This window comes from Salmo salar, chromosome 13 (genome assembly GCF_965601325.2).
Source record: "Salmo salar chromosome 13, fSalSal1, whole genome shotgun sequence".
Taxonomy (NCBI): domain Eukaryota; kingdom Metazoa; phylum Chordata; class Actinopteri; order Salmoniformes; family Salmonidae; genus Salmo; species Salmo salar.
The window spans coordinates 16,616,703-16,644,404 of NC_138303.1; the positions used below are offsets into that span (position 1 = coordinate 16,616,703).

Consider the following 27,702-nt stretch of genomic DNA (forward strand, 5'->3'; position numbering starts at 1 on the left):
CTCTGACCATTAGTTAGCTGAACTGTACAGCACCCTCTGACCGTTAGTTAGCTGAACTGTACAGCGACATTTGACCGTTAGTTAGCTGAACTGTACAGCGCCCTCTGACCATTAGTTAGCTGAACTGTACAGTGCCCTCTTACTGTTAGTTTGCTGAACTGTACAGCACCCTCTGGCCGTTAGTAAGCTGAACTGTACAGCACCCTCTGACCATTAGTTAGCTGAACTGTACAGCACCCTCTGACCATTAGTTAGCTGAACTGTACAGCACCCTCTGACCGTTAGTTAGCTGAACTGTACAGCACCCCCTTACTGTTAGTTAGCTGAACTGTACAGCACCCTCTGACTATTAGTTAGCTGAACTGTACAGCGCCCTCTGACCGTTAGTTAGCTGAACTGTACAGCACCCTCTGACCGTTAGTTACTGAACTGTACAGCACCCTCTGACCGTTAGTTACTGAACTGTACAGCACCCTCTGACCGTTAGTTAGCTGAACTGTACAGCACCCTCTGACCATAAGTTAGCTGAACTGTACAGCACCCTCTGACCGTTAGTTAGCTGAACTGTACAGCACCCTCTGACCATTAGTTAGCTGAACTGTTCAGCACCCTCTGACTGTTAGCTACTGAAATGTACAGCACCCTCTGACCGTTAGTTAGCTGAACTGTACAGCACCCTCTGACTATTAGTTAGCTGAACTGTACAGCACCCTCTGACTATTAGTTAGCTGAACTGTACAGCACCCTCTGACCATTAGTTAGCTGAACTGTACAGCACCCTCTGACCGTTAGTTAGCTGAACTGTACAGCGACATTTGACCGTTAGTTAGCTGAACTGTACAGCGCCCTCTGACCATTAGTTAGCTGAACTGTACAGTGCCCTCTTACTGTTAGTTTGCTGAACTGTACAGCACCCTCTGGCCGTTAGTTAGCTGAACTGTACAGCACCCTCTGACCATTAGTTAGCTGAACTGTACAGCACCCTCTGACCATTAGTTAGCTGAACTGTACAGCGCCCTCTGACCATTAGTTAGCTGAACTGTACAGCACCCTCTGACCGTTAGTTAGCTGAACTGTACAGCACCCTCTGACCGTTAGTTAGCTGAACTGTACAGCACCCTCTGACCGTTAGTTAGCTGAACTGTACAGCACCCTCTGACCGTTAGTTAGCTGAACTGTACAGCACCCTCTGACCGTTAGTTAGCTGAACTGTACAGCACCCTCTGACCGTTAGTTACTGAACTGTACAGCACCCTCTGACAGTTAGTTAGCTGAACTGTACAGCGCCCTCTGACCGTTAGTTAGCTGAACTGTACAGCACCCTCTGACCGTTAGTTAGCTGAACTGTACAGCGCCCTCTGACCGTTAGTTAGCTGAACTGTACAGCACCCTCTGACCGTTAGTTAGCTGAACTGTACAGCGCCCTCTGACCGTTAGTTAGCTGAACTGTACAGCACCCTCTGACCATTTGCGAACGAACCATTTTCAGTAAATACAGATGCGGTTCTCCTCTTCCTTAAAGATAAAGGAAGCCTCATTTGAAATGCCTGCACGGAAATAAGGACTTTGCAGGTTCTCTGCAGTAATGCATATTGCTTGTTCGGTAGGTCCCTTTAGGCATTCCCTTCACAGAGTGTTTTCAGATGACAGAGACACTGGCACAGAGGGGAAGTCTAAATGGGAATGCTTTTCATAGAAAGCTTCCGTCCCACCAAAGCAACACAGGACAAAAATGGTCTGTTATGAGATGAGAAGCCCAGGGAGGGACAGCGGGGAGGAGAAGGGGATTTTGTGCCTGGACAATGGTGGTGGGATTGGGGACTGACAGTGGCTTAAAGAGATGTATTCTCAGAACCACAGCACAGCACGCTAGCATGGAGGAGAAGGATGGCCACAGTGTATCACCATCAGACAACTCTACCAGTCAGCCAGCCAGCCAGCCAGCTCTTCCTGAGTAGATGCAGTAGTTAGCTGAGCTAAATCCCTCACAAGTTCAAAATAAACATCTACTGTGTCAGTAATGCACAATAATAACCCACCGTTAAAGTTCACAGAACGAATGTAGTTGAGCAGCAACCTGCCCTCCACGGGATCCATCTTGTCACAGACACCCATGGCGCCGGGGCACAGGTCCAGGTGCATGCTGTGTAAGGCATGGGCCATGGCGTAGACCGCATCGATTACAAACTGCACCTTCCCCTCCTGCTCATAGGCAGTGTCACGATTTATCCTCTCCTCTCCTGTCACATGGAGAGAGAGAGAGTGGGGAGGGGTAGAGAGCGAGAGAAAGATACACTATTGCCAGTGTCCTCCTATCACTACAAAATAGAGTAACCAACGTTGATGTTTAATCAGTGCTAGGTTCTGACCTGTACACTTTTTCTTTTCGCTGTCTATTTTGATGCCTGGCCTTGTCAGTTTACACCTGAAATCGTCCTCCCAGAACTCAGCGAACCAAATGTTTCTACGGTTGTTCTCTAATGATCTGGAGGTGAAGTACTGGTCGAAGCCTAAGCCATGGAAACAAAACATCCAGTCAGAGGATTAGTGAAGTGGCAAACAGTGGCATCTTATCCCAGTGATCAACCACCATGGCAATGATACATAGGCATTGTTGGTTTGGGATGTAGGTTTGTTGGATTGTAATGTAGGGTTGTTGAAATGTGATGTATGGTTTTTGGATTGGGATGTAGGTTTGTTGGCTTGGGATGTAGGATTGTTGGCTTGGGATGTAGGATTGTTGAATTTGGATGTAGGGTTGCTGGATTGGGATGTAAGGTGGTTGAATTGGAATGTAGGGTTGTTGGGGACACCTTCAATAGAGGCTCTCTTGGGTAGAATGGTGACAGCTCCTTCAGCCACGTCCTCCTGGTCTAGAATAGGGGAGCTCTTGGCACCCCAGCTGTCAGAACCTACAAACAGGAAGTGACCCGTGAGGTTGGCCCTCTTCGCTGCCTCCAGAACCCGTCTACACACACACACACAAGGGAGGAAATGGAGTGGGTTAAACTCTAGCGTAGGGCACATTAGCCTAGACTACAGCAATCAGAGACAGGCTTTCCTGTTTTTCACATTCAAATTTCATACAAGACGTATGCCAAAGGTACTTTGTGTGTTAGAATAATAAGCAACCAAGTCTCTGAGGTGAGAATAGTGGAGGAGGCTTAATATTATCGTACAGAAGGAAATGAAATATATTCACACAAATCTTTAGGCAATTTACATAATGCCACCTGACAACTCCATATTCCATATGGTGTGCTGATATACGTTTAACAACTGGCATGCAGACATGACTGCATCTAGGCAAGTAGATGGAATCAATCAGATGGATTGGCTGCCAACACACCATATAGAGATGTCAGACCACAACATATACTGTAGTATACACACACACACACACACACACACACACACACACACACACACACACACACACACACACACACACACACACACACACACACACACACACACACACACACACACACAGGACAAGTGGCGCAATTAGATAAATTAGATAAAACATGTGACCTACATGTGACCTGCATGTGACTTACAGTATCATGCAATCTGAATGAAATAGGTAGGTCTTGTGTTAAAAAACGTTCCACATGGAAATCCTACAGAAACATGGTTGGAAAAGAGACTAACATGAGTGCTTTCCAAGAGAGTCTGATTCTGTTCTACTGTACGTGGCAAGAGCAGAGCAGCAGCAAAAAGACATGAGTCATTGAGTACATTAACTCATGCAATTGTGTCCTTGTAAAACCATGGTAATTTAAAAGAAAGGGACGACTGATCCCGTATGACACCTATTCCATAATATTTTAATCTCCTTTTTCTGGTTCAATGGTAACCTACAATTTACCTTATATTTAAATCAGATAATACAATCTATGTTTCTATTCATGTGTCACGCGACAGGACAGTGGTCGTTTTTCATCCTTGAAGATGTATGGTTCAATTTGAACACACAAGGGTACTACACATATTTTCACATTAAGTTCATCTCCTTTTCCACCCAAGCTTGAATCAACTGAACCCATAGTTTGGATCAGTTCAGGCATGAAACAGACATGTCTCTCACTCAATCAATGCAGATTCCATTTGAGCTCCGCAGACATTTAATCCTCAAGTACCACATAGATGAATTCACTAGGGGGCCAGTTGGGTTTTCCTTTTTTTTAATCCCCCTCCTTAAATACCTAATAGAACACTTCTAGACAGTATTCCATTCATACTTTTGAGCCTCATTCATATGGAGACTGCATTCTAATTACAGTGAACCATCACTGAAGAGAGGAGAATCTAACATGCAGTTCTCTACGGCGTAACTTCTCTATCACTTACTTGATGTCATCCTCATTTGCAAAGATGATGACCCCCCGGGCATTGGAAGTTTCCATTAGCCTTTTAATGATCTTGTCAAACTCTCCCGGCTTGGGCTCCCGTGGGATCTTAAGAGACTGTGCGATACACAGACCTCCTTCAGAGAGAGAGAAGACATGGACATTGGTGTTGATACTGAACAAATAAAAATGAAATATGAATGAGAATAAAACATGACGGCTACCAGCAATAATCCATATTTGTGCTCTCAAAGATCTCATTATTAATTGATGATGGCCACAGGAAGAACGTGTTGAGACTTCAGAATGGCTGTTTTCAGCTACAGCGGCCAATACATGTATTATGATGGACAGCTGATTAACGTAACAGATTATAAATTGTACTAGGAAGAGAGGAGATGAGCTTGTTGACTGTACCTGCCTCTCTCGAGATCTGCTGGAAGGAATCCACTCCGCTCTCCCCGTAGCTTCCCTCTGATGCCAGTGTAGACACATAGTTCCAGCCCATTGCCTTGACTATGTCCACCATAGCCTGGGCCTGGTACGAGTCAGGAGGGACCACACGCGAGAAGAAGTCGTAGCGGTTATTGTCACTCAACTCTGGGGCTGTGGAGGCATAGCTGATCTGGGGAATCTGAACAGAGAACATGGTAAACCAGTAAACTTTCTCTTTATAATTCATCTGTACAGCTGTTCATCTACACAGCCAATAAAAGCACGTTTTATCTGCGTCAACTCTTTTTATGTGCCCTGAGGTTCAAATGTCTAATTAGATATACATGTATGCAGTATATACAGTATATCTGGAAGGCATTTCCCGGTTTTATTGCAAACATACGACAGTCCCAAGCCAATGCTTTATATTAGGATATCAACCTGATCGAACGGTGGCTGTCAATGCATAAACTGACTCTGTGCTTATTTCCCAAGGCTCTCTGCTTGTATAATGGTCTTAATGTCATGGTCACTCATTCCAGTGTTGTCTAGGCATTTCAAAATAATTTTTTTTCATAGTAAGGTTTAGACAGATACAGAGGGATGTAAATAGAAAAGGAGAGAAAACATTGGACCGATTATCTGGTTTGGATTAGAGGGGTTTTTAGTATAATTAAGTTAAGCACAGAGGGAGAGAGACAGAGATCAAGAGGCAGTGGTGTTGTTTCTCAGCTTTACACCACACAATACATTTAATACTGACCATGTGCCGCTTAGCCTGCATTCAAAGTCTGACCATGTGCCGCTTAGCCTGCATTCAAAGTCTGACCATGTGCCGCTTAGCCTGCATTCAAAGTCTCAACTCATTCTACACATTTACACACAATATGTGTGTGTGCCATGCCCTATCCGAATCAAAGTAAATAAATATTAGCACTAGGAGAAATGCAAGTGTATTTTGTTTAACAATTAAAGGCTATGTTGGTAAGAACCAATCATATTAATTAATTAATTCCTTAATGATTTCACATGGGATCAGCCCAGCCCATGGATAAATACTGGCGGACTAACCAGACAGAGAATTTAATTCTCGTTTAGCTGAGGGGACCCCAATCCAAATCCAATATTTTAATCACCATAATGGTTTCTATCTCTATCATACTGTTGTTGCTTCGTGACTGTGAAAGCAGACTATCTGTATCTACACGGAACAAAAATATAAACGCAACATGTTAAGTGTTGGTCCCATGTTTCATGAGCTGAAAAAAATTATCTCCGAAATTGTCCATACACACAAAAAGCTTTTTCTCTCTCAAATGTATATCCCTGTTAGTGAGCATTTCTCCATGTCACCCATTGAGCAGGTTTGGGATACTCTGGATCGACGTGTACGACAGCGTCTTCCAGTTCCCACCAATATCCAGAAACTTCACACAGCCATTGAAGAGGAGTGAGACAACATTCCATAGGCCACAAACAACAGCCTGATCAACTAAAATGAGATGTGTCACGCAGTATGAGGCAAATGGTGGTCACACCGGATACTGACTGGTTTTCTGATCCCACGCCGCTACATTTTTTTAAGGTCTCTGTGACCAACAGATGCATATCTGTATTCTCAGTCATGTGGAATCCATAGATTAGGGCCTAATACATTTATTTCAATTGACTGATTTCCTTATATGAACTGTAACAGTAAAATATTAGAAATTGTTGCATATTGCATTTATATTTTGGCTCAGTATATATATCTACAGTACAATGTCTGTCTGTCTGTCTGTTTGTCTGTCTGTCTGTGTATAGTATCTATCAATCTCTCTCTGTCTGTCTGTCCCCCATCTGTCTGTCTGTCTGTCCCCCGTCTGTCTGTCCGTCCGTCCGTCCGTCTGTTTGTCTGTCTGTCCCCTGTCTGTCCGTCGTCTGTTTGTCTGTCTGTCCCCTGTCTGTATGTCTGTCCCCTGTCTGTCTGTCCCGTCTGTCTGTCTGTCTGTCCCGTCTGTCTGTCTGTCCCGTCTGTCTGTCTGTCTGTCTGTCTGTCTGTCTGTCTGTCTGTCTGTCTGTCTGTCTGTCTGTCTGTCTGTCTGTCTGTATGTCTGTCTGTGTCTGTCTGTCTGTCTGTCTGTCTGTCTGTGAGACAGTTAAATGAACAAAACAAAGTATTATCATGAGGAAAATAATGTTATGATAATCATTTACACTGAACAACCTATTACAGCTTCAGCAGACAACTCAAATAGTCCCCTATGTGCAGACTACAGACACTGGTTATGCTCTCAGACGGCCCTGAAAGAACTTCATTGGACTCTATGTAAACTGGAAACCACATATCCTGAGGCTACATTTATTGTAGCCGGGGATTTTAACAAGGCTAATCTGAAAACAAGGCTCCCCAAATTCTATCAGCATATCGATTGTGCTACCAGGGCGGCAAAACCCTAGACCACTGTTATTCTAACTTCCGCAACGAATATAAGGCCCTCCCCGCCCTCCCTTCGGAAAAGCTGACCACAACTCCATTTTGTTGCTCCCAGCCTATAGACAGAAACTAAAACAGGAAGCACTCGCGCTCAGGTCTGTTTAACACTGGTCCGACCAATCGGATTCCACGCTTCAAGATTGCTTCGATCACGTGGACTGGGATATGTTCCGCATTGCGGTGAACAACAACATTGATGAATACGCTGATTCGGTGTGCGAGTTTATTAACAAGTGCATCGGTGATGTTGTACCCACAGCGTCTATTAAAACATTCCCCAACCAGAAACTGTGGATTGATGGCAGCATTCGCGCAAATCTGAATGCGCGAACCACTGCTTTTAATCAGGGCAAGGTGACCGGAAACATGACCGAATACAAACAGTGTAGCTATTCCCTCCGCAAGGCAATCAAACAAGCTAAGCGTCAGTACAGAGACAAAGTGGAGTCGCAATTCAACGGCTCAGACACGAGAGGTATGTGGCAGGGTCTACAGTCAATCACGGACTACAAAAGAAAAACCAGCCCCGTCGCGGATCACGATGCCTTGCTCTCAGACGGACTAAACAACTTTTTTGCTCGCTTTGAATACAACACAGTGCCACTGACACGGCCCGCTACCAAAACCTGCGGGCTCTCCTTCACTGTAGCCAACGTGAGTAAAACATTTAAACGTGTTAACCCTTTTGCATGCGCAGACCAGCTGGCTGGTGTGTTTACAGACATATTCAATCAATCCTTATCTCAGTCTGCTGTCCCCACATGCTTCAAGAGGGCCACCATTGTTCCTGTTCCCAAGAAAGCTAAGGTAACTGAGCTAAATGACTACCGCCCTGTAGCACTCACTTCCATCATCATGAAGTGCTTTGAGAGACTAGTCAAGGACCATATCACCTCCACCCTACCTGACACCCTAGACCCACTCCAATTTGCTTGCCACACCAATAGGTCCACAGACGACGCAATCGCCATCACACTGCACACTGCCCTAACCCATCTGGACAAGAGGAATACCTATGTAAGAATGCTGTTCATCGATTACAGCTCAGCATTTCACACCATAGTACCCTCCAAACTCGTCATTAAGCTCGAGACCCTGGATCTCAACCCCGCCCTGTGGTGAGGGTAGGTAACAACATCTCCACCCCGCTGATCCCGCTGATCATCAAGTTTGCAGACGACACTACAGTGGTAGGCTTGATTACCAACAACGACGAGACGGCCTACAGGGAGGAGGTGAGGGCCCTCGGAGTGTGGTGTCAGGAAAATAACCTCACACTCAATGTCAATAAAACAAAGGAGATGATCATGGACTTCAGGAAACAGCAGAGGGAGCAGCCCGCTATCTACATTGATGGGACTGTAGTGGAGAGGGTGGAGAGTTTTAAGTTCCTCGGTGTACACATCACGGACAAACTGAAATGGTCCACCCACACAGACAGCGTGGTGAAGAAGGCGCAGCAGTGCCTCTTCAACCTCAGGAGGCTGAAGAAATTCGGCTTGACACCAAAAACACTCACAAACTTTTACAGATGCACAATCGAGAGCATCCTGTCGGGCTGTATCACCGCCTGGTACGGCAGCTGTTCCGCCCACAACCGTAAGGCTCTCCAGAGGGTAGTGAGGTCTGCACAACGCATCACCGGGGGCAACCTACTTGCCCTCCAGGACACCTACACCACCCGATGTCACAGGAAGGCCAAAAAGATCATCAAGGACAACAACCACCCGAGCCACTGCCTGTTCACCCCGCTATCATCCAGAAGGCGAGGTCAGTACAGGTGCATCAAAGCGAGGACCGAGAGACTGAAAAACAGCTTCTATCTCAAAGCCATCAGACTGTTAAACAGCCATCACTAACATTGAGTGGCTGCTGCCTACATACTGACTCAACTCCAGCCACTTCAATAATGGAAAAATTGATGTAATCAATTTATCAATAGCCACTTTATATAATGTTTACATACCCTACATTACTCATCTCATATGTATATACTGTACTCTTACCATCTACTGCATCTTGCCTATGCCGTTCGGCCATCACTCATTTATATATTTTTATGTACATATTCGTATTCATTCCTTTACACTTGTGTGTATAAGGTAGTTGGTGTGGAATTGTTAGGGTATATTACTTGTTAGATATTACTGCATGGTCGGAACTAGAAGCACAAGCATTTCGCTACACTCGCATTAACATCTGCTAACCATGTGTATGTGACAAATAAATTTGATTTGATTTGATTCACTAGAAAGAACATCATTATTAAGTCGTGATACAATTTTCTGAGAGAAGTATCACAATATTTAGCTTTTTACCATTTCGTTCTGCAGAAAATATCAGGACTGAATAGAATAGACAGGACCTTAGCACAGAATGGGCTGGATTACGGTAATCAGTGTTATAAAACAATGTTAGTGACCCTACATTATGAGGTAATTTCACAGTAGGGATAAACAGCTCCTACTGGGCACAGCTGGATCTCACTGTTCTGTCTGTATCTGGGTCTGTCTGGGGAAATGAGTCTATTCCCTTTTTACCTGCTGGCATCGGCTTTCACCTAGGGGCAGTGAAGCAGTAGACATGTCGACCCTGATGTCCAACCCTCTACACAACCCTCCCCTCCATCAACATTTGACATCTAGCTGGAATTAAATTGCTCTCTGGATATTCAATAGTTGGGTTTTTCTGAACTATCTGAAGATAAAATCCAGCTGCTCATGATTTTTACATTGGAATAAAGCTCTATTTAAGGAAGAGGAACCGAGTCAGAAGTCATGTATGATTTAGTGTTTTTTCTCTGAGGAAGAGGTTGAGTGGCCCAAAGCGTGAGGAGTCACCACAGACGGGGGAAAGTCTTCTGTAGACTACCTTTCTACTCAAACCACCACCCTGGAGACCGGCCAACTGGGCCAGCCCTGATAGACAACGGCACTATTCCTAAACACACTGAACAGGTATGCATAAGAGCATCTGAACTCCCGAGACCGACTCCTGCATGGGTATTGCGTGACATTTGTTCATGGTTATGCACTCAAAGACACTGCTCGGCATATTGATCATCCTGAAGGAAATGCTACTGTTTATTGAAGAGAAGAGTGAGCCATTGTACAGTGAAGACAAAACACAACTTGATTGCAGCAAGGGTTGCACATTTTGGGGAATATTCAGAGGTGGAAACCTTCTGTGGGAATTAACAGGAATATATGGAAATTAACGGACATATATGCAAATTAATATGAACACCATTTAAATGTAGATGTTTTTTGCAATGAATATATTTACCAAATCATATTTACACCTGTGTTCTCAGTTTGTCCGTTACCAGTTCGTCTTGTTTGTCAAGTCAACCAGCGTTTTTGTTCTCAGCTGATGCTTTTCCCAGTCTCTCCATTTTACTCGCCCTTCTGGTTTTGACCCTTGCCTGTCCTGACTCTGAGCCCGCCTGCCTGACCGCTCTGCCTGCCCCTGACCCTGAGCCTGCCTGACCGCTCTGCCTGCCCCTGACCCTGCTTGCCGATCTGTACCTTTGCCCCACCTCTGGATTGTTGAACTCTGCCTACCCTGACCCTGCCTACCGTCCGGTACCATTGCCCCACCTCTGTTTTACTGACCCCCGTGGCATTTTCCTGTAAAGATTAGAAATAAAATCAGTAAAAAAACAAGAAATATAATTCCATGTTGAGATAAATAGTTAAGCAGTTAGATTAAACACGTGATTTTGTAAGATAAATATTTTAAAATGAAACATATATGGAAACAGGTGAATTAACACTCCTCGGTTTGCAGGCTCAAGCAAGCTAAAACCCAGATGGTAGCAAAAACTAACTAGCAGAATTTTTTTTAACAAGTTATAAATGATCTAAACACACTTTGCAGTAGGCTACTATTTACTAGTTAACAAAAAATAATGTATGTCATATAAAACATATTCACCCCACCCAGTACTGTAATCAAAACTTACCATAAAGCATGTAGTCCTTGGCTCAGACAGTGTAGTAGTGGGGGCTCAATAGCATCTCATTAGTGTGCAAGATCTTGAGAATCAGCTGTACATGTGATGGAAGAGTACACTGTACATGTGATGGAAGAATGCACTGCGCATGCAGAGGTTTGCAATTCCATTGAATTGGGGATAGTTTAACCAAAATATGCCACAAGACCTAGAATTGCCTTATCCCACAAAAAAAGGTTCACTGTTATAAGCTAACTTTAAAAAATAAATTTAAGCAAAATTCCCCAAATTCCAGGGCTTAACTTCCCATGGAAAATTTCCGGGAAAATGCTGGAAATTTATCGGAAAGTTTCTGACCCTTTGCAACCGTAATTGCAGCACTTATAACCATAAATTAAGCTTATTTGCTGCACTTCGTTGGCCTTCTGAATCTGTTTAACATGTTAAACCTTATCCCAAGTAGCGATGGCTTACTCTCCACAATATCTTCACTCGTCACGGGCCATTTATAGTTGAGTAAATTGCACAGTTAAAACGCTTCCCACAGTTCTTCCTAATTTGCTTAATACCCTAAATGTATTTTCTCTATCAAACATTTGCTATGGTTGGTTAGAGAAGTGTATCCTGGAGCTGAACGTTTTTCTTCTCATTTTTTGCCTCTTCTCTTCCCTGCTAGTGCTCTATATATAGCCAGGGGTCTGAGCGGTGGCCAGGGGCTTATTGTCCCGGAAGGCTTGCCTAATTCTCTGGCTAACAGCTGCATTGTATGTTATCTGGTTTCTCAGCTACTGTTAAATGGCTTATTGTGAAGGAAGTGTCATTAAGAATGTGTGACAAGCAGTCAGTGAGTAGATGCCCAGGCACTGGAGTTCTGTTAACTCACGAGGAGTGGGGAATTAGAACTGGCCATTTACTGGAGGCAAATAAAGAAAGGATCAGATACTTATAGAGGGGGCTACTTTTCACTAAAAGATCCTGTGATAAGTTCTAGACAAAGACATTATGAACTGTATGTAGAGGCAGGCATACATAATGTCGAGTAGACGTCAGTGATGGATACATGTTCAGTTCAGGTAAAGAAACTGTAAATCATTTTATTTTAGAGTTGCTTCTATCTAATACATTCTGAGGCGAACCAACATATTTATATATATATAAAAAGGTTACAAAAATCAGTCTGAGGCAAAAAGCAGGCTCCAGAAGGACTATTAGCATGGCCATGCCACAGCGCTGAATGCTAAAAAATTGAGTACCTAAAGATGTTCCTTGAACCAAAATGCAATGTCTCTTCATTAAATAAACATACACTGCGTTCAAAAGCACATCTCCACATCTCCAGAAGAGTCCACGGCGTAGCATTCTGCAATTATGCGGCTGGCAGGTCGCTGAAGTGCTGTAGCCTCTGTTTGAGTGGAATTGACAGCGCTGTTCGGTCTTTTTTGTCACTTCATGACCTGTTTGTAATCAAAATAAGTGCGGATGACAGTGATTATGCGTGTGGCTGTCTGCCTCTCTTTAGCTGGCTCTTTGATAGATTAGAGACAGGGGACTGAGACAGTGCATCTGAGGACCATGGCCATACATTGCTGTAGGTACAGTGTGTGAATGTGTCTCTTGTTTTGAGCGAGGAAGAACATTGGCAGCTAGGGCCACTCAGACAGTCACTGAACTGACATAGGGCTGAGTGACAATAGCCTCACCAATCACAAAACACAATATCCCATCCTGACATGTTTGATTGTTAAGAGGATTTACTGGAGCAAAAAACTGCTGGAGGATAGACAGGCAGACAGGGCTAATGCTCAATTTACTGTGCTGTGCTGACAATTTGGACGTAACTTAACACCACTCAAATCTGACTTAAATCTTCCACAACTAATTTAAACTAGCCCTGTTTTTTTTAATCAAAAGTACCTCTATCTTAATATAAATAATAATTACATCATTATTTGCCTACCTTTTAACAGCAATTCAGACAAAGCTCCCACTGGGCAAAAACTGGTTGAATCAATAGTGTTTCCACTTAATTTCAACCCCAAAAATCTGTGATGACAATGAATCAAGGTGGAAAACTGCTTGGATTGGCAAAAAGTCATTAACATAAGGGCATTTCATATATTTTTCAACCATATATTTACCTAAATCCAATGACTTGGTGACATTTGTTGTTGTTTTCACATTGAATTCACGTTAGTTGACAACAACCAAATGTAAATCCAAACTAGACACACAAAACTAGACACAACTGGCATCTGTGTCCAGTACTTTAAAAAATGGCTGCAACTTCAAATAAACTCAAAAACAATAGATCATAGTAAACCTTTGTTTGCCCCCCACTGAACAATGCTCAGGCCTAAATCATAACAAGTTGTGTGGTTCAATGGTTTTCATCTCTCCAATGCAAAATGTGCTTTTAATGAAGGTGCACAGGCGGCGTTGAGCAGTGTTCCTCTTTTGTCCTCGTATCGTCTGAATGTGGAAGGTTTAATTAGTGTTTTGTCTTCAGACAGCTGTCCCACTGCATGCCCATTGCCCAGTGCCTCTTTACAAATGTATTTTCTATTTGAAGGGATTGCTTCCTTTCATAACGAAAACAATCTACAGCGTATTTGTCAGTTGAGTGTGAGTTGATATTTCGCACCATGTAGAATACAGTTCTTGGCTGAATAGATGGATTAGGCTAACAGAAGCCAGTGGCCTTTTAGAGCTTAAATAGCAATGTTGTTGTTTCACTGTGCGTTTGTTTTTGCTTTGAAATTGATACCCAACAGAAAGCAAGTCAGGAAAGGCCACTGAGAGAATGGAAAAAAAACATACACCATTGGAAAATAGCTTGTCTAACAAAACATTTGAAAAAGGAAATGGGCTTTGCCGACATATGATGGATGTACAGTTGAAGTCGGAAGTTTACATACACCTTAGCCAAATACATTTAAACTCAGTTTTTCACAATTCCTGACATTTAATCCTAGTAAAAATTCCCTGTCTTAGGTCAGTCAGGATCACCACTTTATTTTAAGAATGTGAAACATCAGAATAATAGTAGAGAGAGTTTTATTTATTTCATCACATTCCCAGTGGGTCAGAAGTTTACATACACTCAATTAGTATTTGGTAGCATTGCCTTTAAAATGTTTAACTTGGGTCAAACGTTTCAGGTAGCCTTCCACAAGCTTTCCACAATAAGTTGGGTGAATGTTGGCCCATTCCTCCTGACAGAGCTGGTGTAACTGAGTCAGGTTTGAAGGACTCCTTGCTCGCACACGCTTTTTCAGTTCTGCCCACACATTTTCTATGGGATTGAGGTCAGGGCTTTGTGATGGCCACTCCAATACCTTGACTTCGTTGTCCTTAAGCCATTTTGCCACAACTTTGGAAGTATGCTTGGGGTCATTGTCCATTTGGAAGACCCATTTGCGACCAAGCTTTAACTTCCTGACTGATGTCTTGAGATGTTGCTTCAATATATCCACATAATTTTCCTACCTCATGATGCCATCTATTTTCTGAAGTGCACCAGTCCCTCCTGCAGTAAAGCACCCCCACAACATTATGCTGCCACCCCCGTGCTTCACGGTTGGGATGGTGTTCCTCAGCTTGCAAGCATCCCCCTTTTTCCTCCAAACATAACGATGGTCATTATGGCCAAACAGTTCTATTTTTGTTTCATCAGACCAGAGGACATTTCTCCAAAAAGTACGATCTTTGTCACCATGTGCAATGGAAAACTGTAGTCTGGCTTTTTCATGGCGGTTTTGGAGCAGTGGCTTCTTCCTTGCTGAGCAGCCTTTCAGGTTATGTCGATATAGGACTCGTTTTACTGTGGATATAGATACTTTTGTACCTGTTTCCTCCAGCATCTTCACAAGGTCCTTTACTGTTGTTTTGGGATTGATTTGCACTTTTCACACCAAAGTACGTTCATCTCTAGGAGACAGAACACGTCTCCTTCCTGAGCGGTATGACGGCTGCATGGTCCCATGGTGTTTATACTTGTGTACTATTGTTTGGACAGATGAACGTGGGCCCTTCAGGCATTTGGAAATTGCTCCCAAGGATGAACCAGACTTGTGGAGGTCTACAATTGGAGGTCTTGGCTGATTTCTTTTGATTTTCCCATGTTGTCAAACAAAGAGGCACTGAGTTTGAAGGTAGGCCTTGAAATACATCCACAGGTACACCTCCTATTGACTCAAATGATGTCAATTAGCCTATCAGAAGCTTCTAAGGCCATGACATAATTTTCTGGAATTTTCCAAGCTGTTTAAAGGCACAGTCAACTTAGTGTATGTAAACTTCTGACACACTGGAATTGGGATACAGTGAATTATAAGTTAAATAATCTGTCTGTAAACAATTGTTGGAAAAATGACTTGTGTCATCCACAAGGTAGATGTCCTAACCGACTTGCCAAAACTATAGTTTGTTAACAAGAAATTTGTGGAGTGGTTGAAATACGAGTTTTAATGACTCCAACCTAAGTGTATGTAAACTTCCAACTTCAACTGTATTACTATGCAGTCGGACAAATAGGTGTCGTACAATCAGTTTCCCTCTTCATAGATTCAAAGCACATAAACACGAACAAGGATCCCTAACAATGCTGTTCCGTTTCACAATTCACTTTCTTACATAAGACCCATGTAGGATGGGATTTTATTTTCATGGAGGGCCAAGAAGAAGAGGGAAATACTCAGTAAGCTTACAGTATGGTGCAAATCTGACAATTAGTTACAGAGATTCCACATTTTCTGTTCTCTGGCACACTATCTAAACAGAGTAAAGAGCTCTTGAGCCTGACTGCCAACAAGGCCCAACGAAGCGGAGGAGACATGATAGAGCATGCATTGCAAACCATACTGAGGTACACTGTCATTAATACTACTGTACAACAACACCTATTGACCTGAAGACTCTTGTTTAACAAACCTTTTGCAGTGATCGGTTTGCCGTTTTTCTCTGATTTTGCATTCCATTTGTTCAGCTTTTTAGACGATCACATCTCCATATGCCTTCTGACTTCAGATGAAAAGCCCAGGTCTGGCAGCAGCAACAGAGAGGTTGTTCTGTCTTCTGTTTACCTGGGGCTTTTGACTTCCCCTCCAATACATTTACATGTTCCATCTCACGCATGATTTGTGTCGTTATTCTTTGCCGTAATAAAGCATAATCCATTGACTGCATTACCTTACGCTACAAAGGACACATTTTGAGCTTTAATCATATATTCATTAATTCAGTTTACCCATACATATTCATAATTTTAATGTTCGCTAAATGTCAGTGTGAACACAAGGTTGTTTTGTTCCCTAATCAGAGCCATACCTTTTATTCTGTTTCATAGTGTATTGTATACTACAGACCCCGGTTTCATAGTGTATTGTATACTACAGACCCTGGTTTCATAGTGTAGTGTATACTACAGACCCCGGTTTCATGGTGTATTGTATACTACAGACCCTGGTTTCATGGTGTATTGTATACTACAGACCCTGGTTTCATGGTGTATTGTATACTACAGACCCTGGTTTCATGGTGTATTGTATACTACAGACCCCGGTTTCATGGTGTATTGTATACTACAGACCCTGGTTTCATAGTGTAGTGTATACTACAGACCCTGGTTTCATGGTGTATTGTATACTACAGACCCTGGTTTCATAGTGTAGTGTATACTACAGACCCTGGACCTAATGAGTTACCATGGTGATAACTGTATCATTCTGATTATGGCAGAAGCATACCATTACATTTGACATTATAGTCAATAAACAGACGCTCTTATCCAGAGCCTTGTACAGTTACTGCGTTCATCTTAAGATAGCTAGGTGGGACAACCACATATCACAGTCATGGTAAGTACATTTTTCCTTAATAAAGTAGTTATCAGCAAAGTCAGAGCTAGTAAGGGGGAAAAAAGTCAAGTGTGAGTGTTAGTTCACAAAAGGCTTTATTTTACATTTTTACTACCAATCTTATGGTACAGTCTGTAGCCTAATAAAACATATGACCACAGATCATATCTGACCAATTCACTAGAAAGTAGATGATTGAGTCCCATAATGAATTAAACTCAGTATATTTCCATTCCATTCACAATTAAATTTGTGAGTAGATTATTGGCCTTCATAACTTTTCCCTTCACACCAAATGTGATGAAGTAGAGATAAAGTAGAAAAACTGTCATGGAAAGTTTGTTGTTACTCAACTCCTACCCAAACTCTATCCAGCAGGCTCAATCCAGCCCAGAGAATACAATACCGGAACCTTTAGGCTGATCAAAGCCATAAACATGATTAGCTCCACTGTCTAAATCCTTATTGTCAATTAACTGTAGCTCTAAGTCAGCTGAATGGATTGTCCCAGAGCAGCCCCATGTGACTGCCCCCTCTCAGAGGGGATTGTGGGAGAGCGATGGCATTCCACAGCCACAGCGCCAGGGTCACCCTGACCCCGTGTATCGCCAAGAACAGCCATACACATTGTCTAACATGATAACACACTGGTCCAACATCAAAACACTGTAACAAATGACTTACAACCACAAACAAACTGGCCAATGGCAACTCCCACCACGTATAGGACATTCACATTGATCTCACCTCAAATAGACGCAGCACGTTGGCAACCATGATGGACACAGAGCTGGCTGAGGCCCCGATCACCCCTATTACACGCTCAGGCTTGCGGATGATGGGCGGCTCTCCGTTGGAGCAGCGTATGTCCGAGGTATCCTTCTGGATGAGGGCCTGGACGAAGGTGAGCGACTGTTCCAGGGCGTAGGTGTCTCTAGAGCAGGTGTCCAGGATCCTGGCCCCCAGAGTGATGTTGGGGAGTAGCTCAGGGTCACTGTTGATCTGGTCCAGGGCGTAGAGCATGGCCTCCATGCGGTGAATGCCTTTCTCCTTCTTGATCTCCCCACAGGGCAGGCCATGAGGCCCCCTGGCGTGGATGGGGAACAGGCCTCCAAGGGTGATGTCTCCAGGGATCTTGATGGAGTGGGGATGGAAGTGCTGATGGGAGGCCCAGGACCCAGGGCTCATCCCCACACACAGCATCCATAGGAGGCGAGGCCACGTGGTGGAATGACAGCCACCCCATCCAAACGGCCAAACCATGCCATACTGGCGGTGGTAGTGTAGAGATGGTGGGGATTTAGATGTCATGATGCTATGACTTTATTGGCACGAGTCTTTACCCTCTACTTGAAGCACCTGCTAACAGATAAGATAAGGAGAAGGGAGTAATTGGGAGGCCTTGATTCAAGGCTTTACATTTCCAAGAGAGCATGAATCATCAGATTTATACCTTATTTCTTATGAGAGTACAAAAAACGGTTACATTTTCCATTCAGTCAATTGCTCAGGGCACACTCCTGTTGCAAAATTGTACAGTAATCCCCTCACTCTATAGGAATGAAATGTGGAATGAGATGATACAGTATGTAGCTTGTTTTCATTGCAGAAAGTGGATTTGACTGGTTCTTAAACTCTTAGAAAAAAAGGTTCCAAAAGGGTTATTTGGCTGTTCCCATTGAATAACCCCTTTTGGTTCCAGTTAGAACCATTTTGGGTTCCATGTAGAACCCTCTGTGGAAAGGGTTCTACATGGAACCCAAAACAGTTTATACTTGGAACAAAAAGGGTTCTACGTGGAACCAACAAAGGTTCTACCTGGAACTAACAAGGGTTCTTCAAAGGGTTCTCCTATTGGACAGCTGAAGAACCCTTTTAGGTTCTAGATAACACCTTTTTTTTTCTAAGTGTAGCGATGGTGTGACTGTGACCATCTGTGGCCCAATAGGGTTAAAGCTTTTTATAGAGATCACAGAAGTTGGGGCATCAGAATGGATGCACGATTGACAGCATTGACTCATAGACTGCATTGCTGCATAAGCCAAGGCATTTGTACACAAGTGGATGGTCAACTGATCATAAAAGGTTGCTTACATGGAGGCAAACTCTTATACATGTAGGCCTACTATATGTACTGTTACGTTCCCCAGGAAGACACCAACAATTGTCACTCAAACAGAAGGCGGAACTAACAATGAGTCACTGACAACAAGCAAAACAAAACAGGTGTGGTTTTAGGAGAGGTTCTGAAAGACACTCATGGGGGTGTCCTCTGAAAGTTGATCAGCAACAACAAGTAGAACCTAAAAGACCCACCATGAGACCCATTCACTTGCTCAAGAAGAGGCAAACTAAAGAAAAACACAACAAACCAAAAAGCGGAGCTAAATCAAAACAGGAAAGATTAGATAAAGTATTGTTTTTCTAGAACTCAAATAGGGAGAGTCAGTTAAACATGTTAACCCTCCACATCTCTCAAGACCACTGGAGCACTGGGCCAGCCACTCTTAAATAGCATCTGGTCCAGTACAGGTGAAACAACTTCCCACTTACGAGATGGCAACCAGCACAGGTGTAACACATACTAACTAACGAGGTGACACCAATCGGTGCCCCCCATGTCAAATCAAATCTAACCTAATCTAATTTTATTTATCACATGCGCAGGTATAGACCTTACAATGAAAATGTTAGCTTACAAGCCCTTAACCAACAATGCAGTTTTAAGAAAAATACCTAAAAAAAATTAAGAAAATAAGTGCTATGGTGATAACGTCCAACCTCAAAATATAAATGGAAAAAAACCAAGCCTGTATAAGTAGGAACAGAAGTATATGTCCCTAAATTGCAATTATGTGTGATTACATGGAAATTGAGTGATAAAGCTGCCCGTCTTACATATACAATTCATTGCTGCTTTGTAATGCAGGGGTTCCTTGTAAAAGATACATTAGTCTCAATGGGACTATCCCCTGCTTAAATAAAGGTTAAAAATGGCCCTTATCTACAATATGTGATATTTCAGTAACTTTGCATTTCTGGGAAAATTAGCACTACTGACACTTTCCACTGCCAGATTGGTGAAATCATAACGGATGCCTAAAGGGTTCTCTGCCACGGCTTCTACTCTGAGTGGCTGATAACAAGCCAAGATCAGACTTACTATCAAATAGGCTTGAAATATGTCACCCCAATTATCTATGTGTAATGAAAAGGCCTTTACTTGAAGCATGACTTTTCTCTAACTCGTTGATTAAATTGCTGGCTCGAGCTGACAACTTTCCTTAGTCAAATTCAAAATGTGTACCCTAATTACGTTTTAAAGCAGGCTCTTCATTACATAATTTGATTTGGAGCATGCTGTAAAATGGCAGTGGTGCAACTTTGGATGTTAAACACGAGAGACAAGCACTCTCTGGGTTACACTCCAGTAGATCATGGAAATGTCATTCTGATGGTTATAAACACCACTTAAACCTGTGAGCCTAATGGTCAGTATCAATAACATATAGAAACACTCTTGTGTTGCTCTAATTACAGTGTAAATGACGAGAGCTCTAATTACCAGTGTAAATGGGAGAGCTCTAATTACAGTGTAAATGAGAGAGCTCTAATTACAGTGTAAATGAGAGAGCTCTAATTACAGTGTAAATGAGAGAGCTCTAATTACAGTGTAAATGGGAGAGCTCTAATTACAGTGTAAATGAGAGAGCTCTAATTACAGTGTAAATGAGAGAGCTCTAATTACAGTGTAAATGAGAGAGCTCTAATTACAGTGTAAATGAGAGAGCTCTAATTACAGTGTAAATGGGAGAGCTCTAATTACAGTGTAAATGAGAGAGCTCTAATTACAGTGTAAATGAGAGTGCGTCTTGTCAGAGTTATAATGCCTACATTTTATAGTGTCAGGATTGCAGGCAGGCAGGGAGTTTCCTGTTCAAACCAACAATGTTGTTAATTAACGGTCTATTTCAGGTCAACCATCATAAATGTGCAGAATTGACAGCAGTAGGCTCAAGCCCAGCAGGCAAAACTGATTGCAATGACATGACGCTGACATTTTTTGTGATGTCAGGGTATATACTGATGGAAGAAAGTCATTTTTGGCGACCAGAAAAAGACGTAACTACCTGGTTGTAATCTGCTTACCTGTTATCATCTCAACCAGATTTCAACCAAACGTGACGTCATTATGACGTCTGATGCAAAAAATGTCCTCCTGCCGGGAGCTGCTGTGTGTTTGTGACCTGTGATGTAACTTTTCAAAGAGAGTGTAACTGTTGTTTTGCACTAGAAAGAAAATCATGATTCAAATGCTGCTCATGACATCCACAGGCAGCACTGACTCATCAGTCAAACAAGTAAACAAGTAGTCTGAATGTATCTGAATGCATGATTACACCAAGGTTAAACTAATTATCAAGTTTGGTCTGACTACAACCACCGCTTGCTATATTTGAATCTACTTCTATCATTTGTTGATGTTTACTTTAATCTTCCCTACGTTTGGATTATCCTCATCCCTAAACTATTTTGGGAATATTTCATTGAAATATGTCAACAGACACACTGAGGATGATCCTACGTTGACACACATGTATGAGTGAGTTTCTCACTGGCTTCAAATGATGGACAGTCACCTCCACAGATGAACAAAGGCATTATAGTTCTAGACAGACTAGTTCCAGAAATAATCATCCTATATTCTCATCCTATAAAACAACGCCTCTGGATATGGGACGCTGCTGTTGTCTGATCATGGATTGTGATGTGCTCTCATCAATGCTTGTCCAGGAGGGAAAAAGGGTCCCAAACCTGGAAATCTGAAGATTACTGAACATAAAAGTGTCCGAGTGAGGAATAGAATACACCAGCACTCACAAACACCATGGTGGTTGGTTATTGAATGGCTACTGGCATGCGCGCCAATAGCCATTTGGAACACGGCAGTAGTAGTAGTGTGGTCCATTAACCAATGGCCCCAAGAGGGCTGATAATGTTTCATTCTTTCAAAATCGCCTCCTGTAATTCACATGGTACACACCAGGGACCAAAGCTGATACTAAATCAAACTGATCAATAGTCAGGTTCATCTCATCTCCAAATACTTACTATTTGTGTTAGTATTATTATTTTTTTACTGTTTTACTACATTTGAATACTTAATGGTCATTTTTTTCATCATATAGTAACAACATAAGTACACACCTAATGGCCTAATCAAGACCAGGTTCGAGTCCCAGTCCGGCTACCCCCACAGTTTGCTGCGTTTGCTGTCAGCAGTGGGATCAACATTTCGGTGATGCATAAATGAGAGACCACCTATTCATCACCAAAATTGAGCGTGATGCAAAAATAGGCAACGTGCGCATCAATTAGCTTGCTCGGTGCTGCAGGAGGGAGATTTTTGTGTGAGTGCATGTGTGGCTGTTTTATGAACATCTGAGAATATTTGGTCAATGAAACATTTGTGGTTGGTCTCTGGGAATGTACACAGTTAGGAAGGGAGACTTTTTTTGAGTGAAGTTGCAGCAAATACGTTGAATGTGCAACTAATGAGCATGAAGAGCCCCACAAGTTTGATGAAATTACCTTATATCTTTCAGTCTAATACGGCTATTTGCTTACTTTTGTAGCTCTTCGTTAGACTCGCACTTTTTGTAAATAGTTAACTGTCCTCTCCAAGTTTAGCTAGAATTTAGCCATAAAGGATTTGACAAATGTGATTGGTTGACGCTATGCCATTGGCCTACGTCTCTTCTTGCACTGCACAGAATATCAGATCTTAACAACGATTGAAGAAGTGTTTAACATCACCAGCACCACATCCTTGATATAATATCTTGTCATAAGCACAACTTGACTGCAAAAGAGACAGGTTGGAATGTCAATTCTCATCAAATGAATAGGAAGTCTGACTGAAATATGGGACAAATCAACCTTTTTTTGTAAATTACTGGTGTTTTAATGTGGTGATAAAATTTGGGACTTGATTGTTTGGTTGCAGGTAGCAGGACAAAGGGCCAAAATGCGTGACTATCCCGCACAAACATGTGATCACCCTACTTTGGATAGCCTGTCTCCAGGATTAGTTAGGAACCGTCAATAAATTTCACAATGTAAATGAGCCAATATTTCCATGTTGCACACTTTTTAGTTTTCTCATTAAATTATTTTAATATTTGTATATGTATTTCTACAATTTATAGTTGGTTTGAGGTTTTTAAGTCATTGAAATTTGGAGCTATTGGAATTTTAACATATTGTCCCATGTACATTGTGCAATTTACAGATGGTCCCTAACTAGCCCCATAGGGATATCCAAAGTCAACCCAAATTTACAACTGGCATTAATATTGGGTCACCTGCAGCTGCCCCCCTGAATTGATGACAACTTGTGTGCTGCTAGCTGTGGCCAGGATGGAAACAAACCCAACTTTAATTTACATTGTGATGCAGTCATGACCACAAGTCTCACAAAGCTCCGTTTTGGAGGAGACTGACTTTATGACCAAAATTCTTTGTAGTCAATTTTGACATTAAAATAAATGTTTATAACTCATACCGATGCCACACAGGTTGTATTCTAAATGAGAAATTGTTTTAGGGGCAGTTTCGCTTAAATGGCTGGAAGAAGTATAGTGTAGTTTAGGCTATCATGAATCCAGAACCATTGCAAATACGCGCCAACGCAGTGCGTGAGAGATGAGGTCCAGTTCCATACAGATGAATGGACAGACAGAGGGTCGAGGTAAACCTCGTCACACTTTTCGGTTTAAATAAGAAAACTGCTAACTGGCAAACTAAAACAACAATGTGTGAGCAAGTATGAAACGCGAATTGAAGAACTTTGCGCATCGTCACAACGCAAGCCCACGCGCCAAATTTCAGCTGTGTACCCATGTAATTAATTGGAGCAGTTTAACATGCAACCATTTGTAAGCTAGAACTTTTGGTGTATTATTGCAAAATCAACATATTTTTATTGTACCGTTCGTTATAATTACAGTTAGGCTACTGTGGCGGATGCTGATAGAAAATGTGACTGACAGCAGAAAATCACCATCACATAATTACATCTCACTCCTAAAAAAGCTGGACAGTGACCTACTATAATATTTAGCATAGTTATAACATTTACACGATTAAACATACAATATTTGCACGATGTTTACATAAAACAGTGAGATGTGCAATCACTTACCTGGAAATTCCATCTTGATGTTTCTTGAACTTGCTCCTAAAAATACGCAGTCATTGAAACATTCCAAAACGCAGATCAGCCTCAACAAAATATTTCACATTTTCACACTCTCCGAAAGCAATTTGCTGTTGTCATCGAGTAAACTATATCAAACATTTTGCAAAAAACAAAAATCAAGAACGACACTTGCTTGTGACGAATAGCTCTGAAAAAGATGTGTCATTACTTGGATTAAAGTCTTTATAACTTGCTTTCGAGGCTTTTGGAATTGCATCACACTAAATTGTGCAGTATTCCCCACAACCGTGACGCTTCAAATCACTATCAAATCTCTTAAAAGGCTGGTCTCTCTCTTTCGCTCTTTCTTTCTTTCTTTCTCTCTCTCTCTCTCGCTCTTTCTTTCTTTCTCTCGCTCTATCTATTTCTCTCTCTCCCAGCTACACACTAATGGTTGCATATGTGGATTAAATGTTTGTGTGTCAAATATGATTATATGACATCAGACTGCTCATACTGGTCATCTCAAGGCTTCCCTTTACTTGGCCTTTACTGGTGCATCACCATTACATCACCATGACAGTGAAACATGGGCGTAGCATCTGGAAGCCATTAGAAGTATGATATACTGTACCTGAGAGGAGATTTATTTGAGGTTATATGTGGTTATTAAGGCAAACCTAACTCCTTTTTGGGTGACAAATAAGGGACACATCGAAATTTACAGGGGGGGTCATAAAAACTATGCACCCCCCAACGTAAACTTTTTTCACATGATCCTTCCCTTGTACTGTCAAATAAATTGAACACCCTTCCTGTCATAGAATTAACTCAAAATAATGTTTATGACCAGAAATTACAATAACTGTAGAGAGCCTGTATTTATAAACATAGATATCTACTTCGCTTTTGTGGCACAGTGGATTCCACGCAGGGCTATGGGCCAGAAGGCTGAGGGTTTACCAACCACCACAGAGGAGCTCACTCTCCCTACCTGTTACATTACTTCAAATCAAATCTAATTTTATTTGTCACATACACGTGTTTAGAAGATGTTATTGCGGGTGTAGCAAAATGCTTGTGGTTTTAGCTCCAACAGTGCAGTAATATCTAACAAGTAATATCTAACAATTTCACAACAATCCACACAAATCTAAAGTAAAGGAATGGAATTAAGAATATATAATATATGGACAAGCAATGTCAGAGTGGCATAGACTAAGATACAGTAGAATAGGATAGAATTCAGTATATACAGTTAAAGTCGGAAGTTTACATACACTTAGGTTGGAGTCATTAAAACTCGTTTTTCAACCACTCCACAAATTTCTTGTTAACAAACTATAGTTTTGGCAAGTCGGTTAGGACATCTCCTTTGTATGTGTAACAACAGTATAGCTTCCGTCCCTCTCTTTGCCCCTACCTGGGCTCGAACCAGGGACCCTCTGCACACATCAACAACTGCCTCCCACGAAGCATCGTTACCCATCGCTCCACAAAAGCCACGGCCCTTGCAGAGCAAGGTCTCAGAGCAAGTGACGTCACCGATTGAAACGCTATTAGCGCGCACCCCACAAACTAGCTAGCCATTTCACATTGGTTACATATGACATAAGTAATTTTTCCAACAATTGTTTACAGATAGATTATTTAACTTATATTTAACTGTATCACAATTCCAGTGGGTTAGAAGTTAACATACACTAAGTTGACTGTGCCTTTAAACAGCTTGGAAAATTCCAGAAAATGATGTCATGGCTTTAGAAGCTTCTGATAGGCTAATTGACATAATTTGAGTCAATTGAAGTTGTACCTGTGGATGTATTTCAAGGTCTACCTTCAAACTCAGTGCCTCTTTGCTTGACATCATGTGAAAATCAAAAGAAATCAGCCAAGACCACAGAAAAAAATTGTAGACCTCCACAAGTCTGGTTCATCCTTGGGAGCAATTTCTAAATGCCTGAAGGTTCCACGTTCATCTGTACAAACAATAGTACACAAGTATAAACACCATGGGACCACGCAGCCGTCATACCGCTCAGGAAGGAGACGTGTTCTGTCTCCTAGAGATGAACGTACTTTGGTGTGAAAAGTGCAAATCAATCCCAAAACAACAGCAAAGGACCTTGTGAAGATGCTGGAGGAAACAGGTAAAAAAGTATCTATATCCACAGTAAAACGAGTCCTGTATTGACATAACCTGAAAGGCTGCTCAGCAAGGAAGAAGCCACTGCTCCAAAACCGCCATGAAAAAGCCAGACTACTGTAACGCTCTGGCCATAGAGAGGGGTTTTTGTTCTTTATTTTGGTTAGGCCAGGGTGTTACATTGGGTGGGCGTTCTATGTTAATTTTTCTATGTTTTTGTATTTCTTTGTTTTGGGCCGTGTGTGGCTCCCAATCAGGCACAGCTGTAGTTCGTTGTTGCTGATTGGGAGTCACACATAAGGAGCCTGTTTTTCTTTGGGGTTTTTTGGGGGATTGTTTCTGTTTAGAGTGTTTCCTAACAGGACTTTTTTGCTGTCGTGTTTTGTTCATTTTTGTAGTGTTCTCTTTGTTCGAATTAAATTTCAAGATGAACACTAACTCCGCTGCACCTTGGTCTACTCTTTCCACAGACAGGCGTTACAGAATCCCCCACCAGAAAAGGACCAAGCAGCGGAGGAAGGAGCAGCACCAGGAGAAGAGCGTTCAGGACTCGTGGACATGGGAGGAGATACTGGACGGTAAAGGACCATGGGCTCAAGCTGGGGAGTATCGCCGCCCGCAGTGGGAGATCGAGGCAGTGAGAGCGGAGAGGCGCTGATATGAGGCAAGGGAGCGCAACAGGCACGAGAGGCAGCCCCAAAAAATAATTTGGGGGGGGGGCACACGGGGAGTGTGGCAGAGTCAGGTTGGAGACCTGAGCCAACTCCCCGTGCTTACGGCAGGCAGCGTAGTACTGGTAAGGCACCGTGTTATGCTGTGAAGCGCATGGTGTCTCCAGTGCGCGTGCATAGCCCGGTGCGCTATAGGCCAGCCCCCCGCAAGTGCCATGCGAGTGCAGGCATCGAGCCAGGACGGATTGTGCCGGCTCAGCGCGTCTGGTCTCCAGTGCGCCTTTTCGGTCCAGGTTATCCTGCACTGGCTCTGCGCACTGTGTCTCCAGTGCGCTGGGAGGGTCCAGTTCGCCCAATGCCTGCGCTCCGCCCGTGCCGCGCCAAAGTGGGCATTCCGCCTGGAGTGTGGGTAAATAGCCTAAGTACCAGAACTCCAGTGCTCCCCCACAGCCCGGTTTATCCTGTGCCTCCTCCTCGGTCCAGGCCTCCAGTGGGTCTCTCCATCCTGGTCCGTCCTGTGCCTCCTCCTAGGACCAGGCCTCCAGTGGGTCTCCCCATCCTTGTCCGTCCTGTGCCTCCTCCTAGGACCAGGCCTCCAGTGGGTCTCCCCA

General features: G+C 42.7%; 1 protein-coding gene across 1 annotated transcript in view; it reads right to left on the reverse strand.

Moving 5' to 3' along the window:
* grm6a (glutamate receptor, metabotropic 6a) overlaps positions 1 to 24,776 on the reverse strand; it is a 38,486-nt gene extending 13,710 nt beyond the window's left edge. Inside the window, exons 1-7 of the mRNA XM_014134588.3 lie at positions 24,278 to 24,776; positions 17,821 to 18,435; positions 4,770 to 4,986; positions 4,354 to 4,489; positions 2,814 to 2,968; positions 2,370 to 2,510; positions 2,040 to 2,240 (exon numbers count right to left, since the gene is read on the reverse strand). Of these exons, the coding sequence (XP_013990063.1) occupies positions 2,040 to 2,240; positions 2,370 to 2,510; positions 2,814 to 2,968; positions 4,354 to 4,489; positions 4,770 to 4,986; positions 17,821 to 18,384 (1,414 nt within the window). The 5' untranslated portion in view covers positions 18,385 to 18,435; positions 24,278 to 24,776. The remainder of the gene's footprint in view (positions 1 to 2,039; positions 2,241 to 2,369; positions 2,511 to 2,813; positions 2,969 to 4,353; positions 4,490 to 4,769; positions 4,987 to 17,820; positions 18,436 to 24,277) is intronic.
* Positions 24,777 to 27,702: the final 2,926 nt, after the last annotated feature.